We start from the raw sequence: 2783 nt of genomic DNA on the forward strand, positions 1-2783 counted from the left end.
ACCCCTCCTCACACACACCCCCCCTCACACACACCCCTCCTCACCCTCTAACGTCCAGCTCCTCTGCTCTTCCTGTTATTTTTTCAGATGGCCAATTTAGCTCACAGAGCTTCTCAGTTTGTGGAGAAGAAGTTTTTGATCATTCATCCGACCGCTGACGGTGAGTCCACGGAAGTCTTCATGGAGCTGGGGGGGTTGGGGGGGGGGTAAAGGGACTTATTCACAGTTCTTTGTGTGTGTGTTTGATCTTTTCTACACAGAGAAAGTGCATTTCCAACATTCAGCCAAATTCATCTCACAACTCATCAACGAAAAGGCCAACTATACCTTACAGGTACGTGCCGTCCTCGGAATTAAAGCTACGGTTCGGGGGCCGTTATTCATACCTTTTCTCGTCGCTTGGTCATTGGGTCGGATGTTTCCAATCTTCTCCATCCTGTGTGTTCCTCAGATCTACCCAGATGAAGGCCACTTCATCCAGAGTGAGGCCACCAGGCAGCACCTCACCCAGTCTCTGGTCAACTTCTTCGAGGAGTGCTTCAGGCTACCGGAGAGAGTGTTTGAGGAGGTTCTGGAGGAGGAGAGTGAAGATGAGGGTTAGCTCCACCCACCCGCCGCGTCCTGATGCTCCTCCATCCGTGCAGTCATCCACCACGACACCTGGACCCACCCGATCTTGTCAATATGCAACTGATACATGAACCCATCTGACCAACCTTCTCCAGGGCGTCTTCACAGTCCGGACATGATGTTTTGGAACTTCTCCACAGCAGCTCCTCAGAAAGATGTGCAGAGAAAGGAACTTCAGGATCTCTCACAGACAATGAAGCCGTGAGCAGGAGGAGGAGGAGAAACTCTGGAGATCAGACCTCCACAAATCAGGTGCTTGCTGAAGAAAATTGAAGAATCGCGTGAATACTGTGAGGATTTTGGAACGTTGAAGAACTCTTTTTGTGTAAAATAGCAAACACTGTACCTTGGTTGGACTCAGATCGTCTGCTTCTCTTTTCATCTCCGTTTCTTCATCTTCATTAAAGAGACGAGCAGACAGACACTCTGTTACCGTTTGTTTGTGCCTGTGCCTTATGTTGTCAGACAAACCCAACATCCGTGGAGCAGCAGACTCTTGTTTGGAGAAACTCTGAAGAATGTCACCGTCATCGCTGTTGGAAAAACAAAGGTTCAGTTTAAGTTCAGTTGTATTTATTACAGGTTTGTTTTTTTTTGTCTTCAACAGGACTGGGCTTTTCTCTATGAAGTTGGATAAGCATGTTTTTAAAGTAACCCACACTAACCACTAAAGGTCAGTACGTCATACACAGTGTATAAAGACTGAGGCAGAGCCTGTTCAGCTTTGCATGAACACAGAAACAGTCGCAGGTCGTATGGACTGACCGGTGACTCTGAGGTAACTGTTGCTGTTCATCGACGCTCTGACGTCAAACGTCTGTGACGTCAGTGTGTGTGTCCATTTGTCCCTTAAATCAAATGACTGTGTTTGAATGAAAAACTCACTATGTGTCCATTTGTCCCTTAAATCAAATGTAGTGATTTTTGACTCGTGTATTTATGCACCAAGTGTTCAGTGAGCCAAACTTTTACCTTGACTTGTTGGCTGGTTTAATATAACAAATTAAAACTTTTCTATTAATATTTATGGAAGAGAAGTTGCGTCGTCTCACCCTGGAGGTCAACAGCTCCTCAAAAAGGCTGTGAAAACTTTCCTACAGTGACAGTAGTGACGACAGGCATTACACACTACTCTACTCTGTGGTGTTTACCTGATGAATTTGACTAAAAGTTAACATTAGCAAAAAACTAAGCGTATTATTGATCATGAGGTAAATTCTACAGACCTTTTTTGCTCCATTGGCCGGTTTCATGTTAGACAACATTCTCAGGGACCGGTCGTTGACTTGAAAAGAGAAAAGAGAAGGGATGGAAAACAAATGTTAAGGTCATGAATGAAAATATTGTCTGGTACCAAACGACCCAGAACCAGCCAGAGATCCAGAAGTTAGGAACCTTTACTGTACAGAATCCAAATCAAATTAAGCTTAAAAACAGTGAGTGGAAATTAATGAAGTTAACTTTTGGATGAATTTGGCAAATGTACTGTGAGGTCTGTAAACAGACAGAGAATGTCCCGAATGACAGAGAATGTCCCGAACGAAACAGTGTGAAATCCCGAGAAATAGCTTTGTGTTTCTTTTTTGTCATTTTCTTTGTTAGAATTTGTGCATGTTGCAGAATCAGTTCCATGTGGTACTGTTGACATCAAGCTCCTCTGAGCATCGACTCATCTCCGGTGGTGTTGTGATTGAGAAGGTCAGTCTTGTCAGTTTAATGTGTAAATGTTATCCAAATGTCATTTTAGTAGGAAAAGCTGTATTTACCTGAGTGTTGTTTGTGTACAAAGCATTTAAAGGTTCATTTTCTTCTTGTTTGTCTTTGACTGGTTTTAAATCGTAAACTTTAATAATGATTTTAAAAAATGGCATAAATGGACTTACCCGTGGGCGAGGGCCTTCACAGATGTTTCCCTTGTTTTCCAAACCGCGGAATATTCTTGACAGACTGTGGCATGAAGGGATGTGTTAGAATAAAGAACAATACAGTATTTTATCAAATGTTCTCTGTTTTTGACTCCTGTTTTAGCCTCTACAATATCATTTTTGATTTTGCACTTTTTAGGCACATTTTAAGGTAAAGACTTGTATTTTAAAACTTTTTTTTTTTGACCAAAAATGACATGGAAATTTCACATTTTGACAGAAAATATT

At 42.3% G+C, this 2783-nt stretch overlaps 1 protein-coding gene across 4 annotated transcripts in view; it reads left to right on the forward strand.

Moving 5' to 3' along the window:
• Window positions 1-1459, forward strand: part of LOC103377483 (dipeptidyl aminopeptidase-like protein 6) — a 121959-nt gene extending 120500 nt beyond the window's left edge. For all 4 annotated transcript variants that reach the window (XM_025054400.1, XM_025054399.1, XM_025054401.1 and 1 more), the window contains 3 exons: window positions 88-160; window positions 261-334; window positions 452-1459. In XM_025054400.1, the coding sequence (XP_024910168.1) occupies window positions 88-160; window positions 261-334; window positions 452-601 (297 nt within the window). In that variant the 3' untranslated portion in view covers window positions 602-1459. The remainder of the gene's footprint in view (window positions 1-87; window positions 161-260; window positions 335-451) is intronic.
• Window positions 1460-2783: the final 1324 nt, after the last annotated feature.

Source organism: Cynoglossus semilaevis, chromosome 3 (assembly GCF_000523025.1).
Source record: "Cynoglossus semilaevis isolate Cse_v1.0 chromosome 3, Cse_v1.0, whole genome shotgun sequence".
In the NCBI taxonomy this organism is placed as follows: domain Eukaryota; kingdom Metazoa; phylum Chordata; class Actinopteri; order Pleuronectiformes; family Cynoglossidae; genus Cynoglossus; species Cynoglossus semilaevis.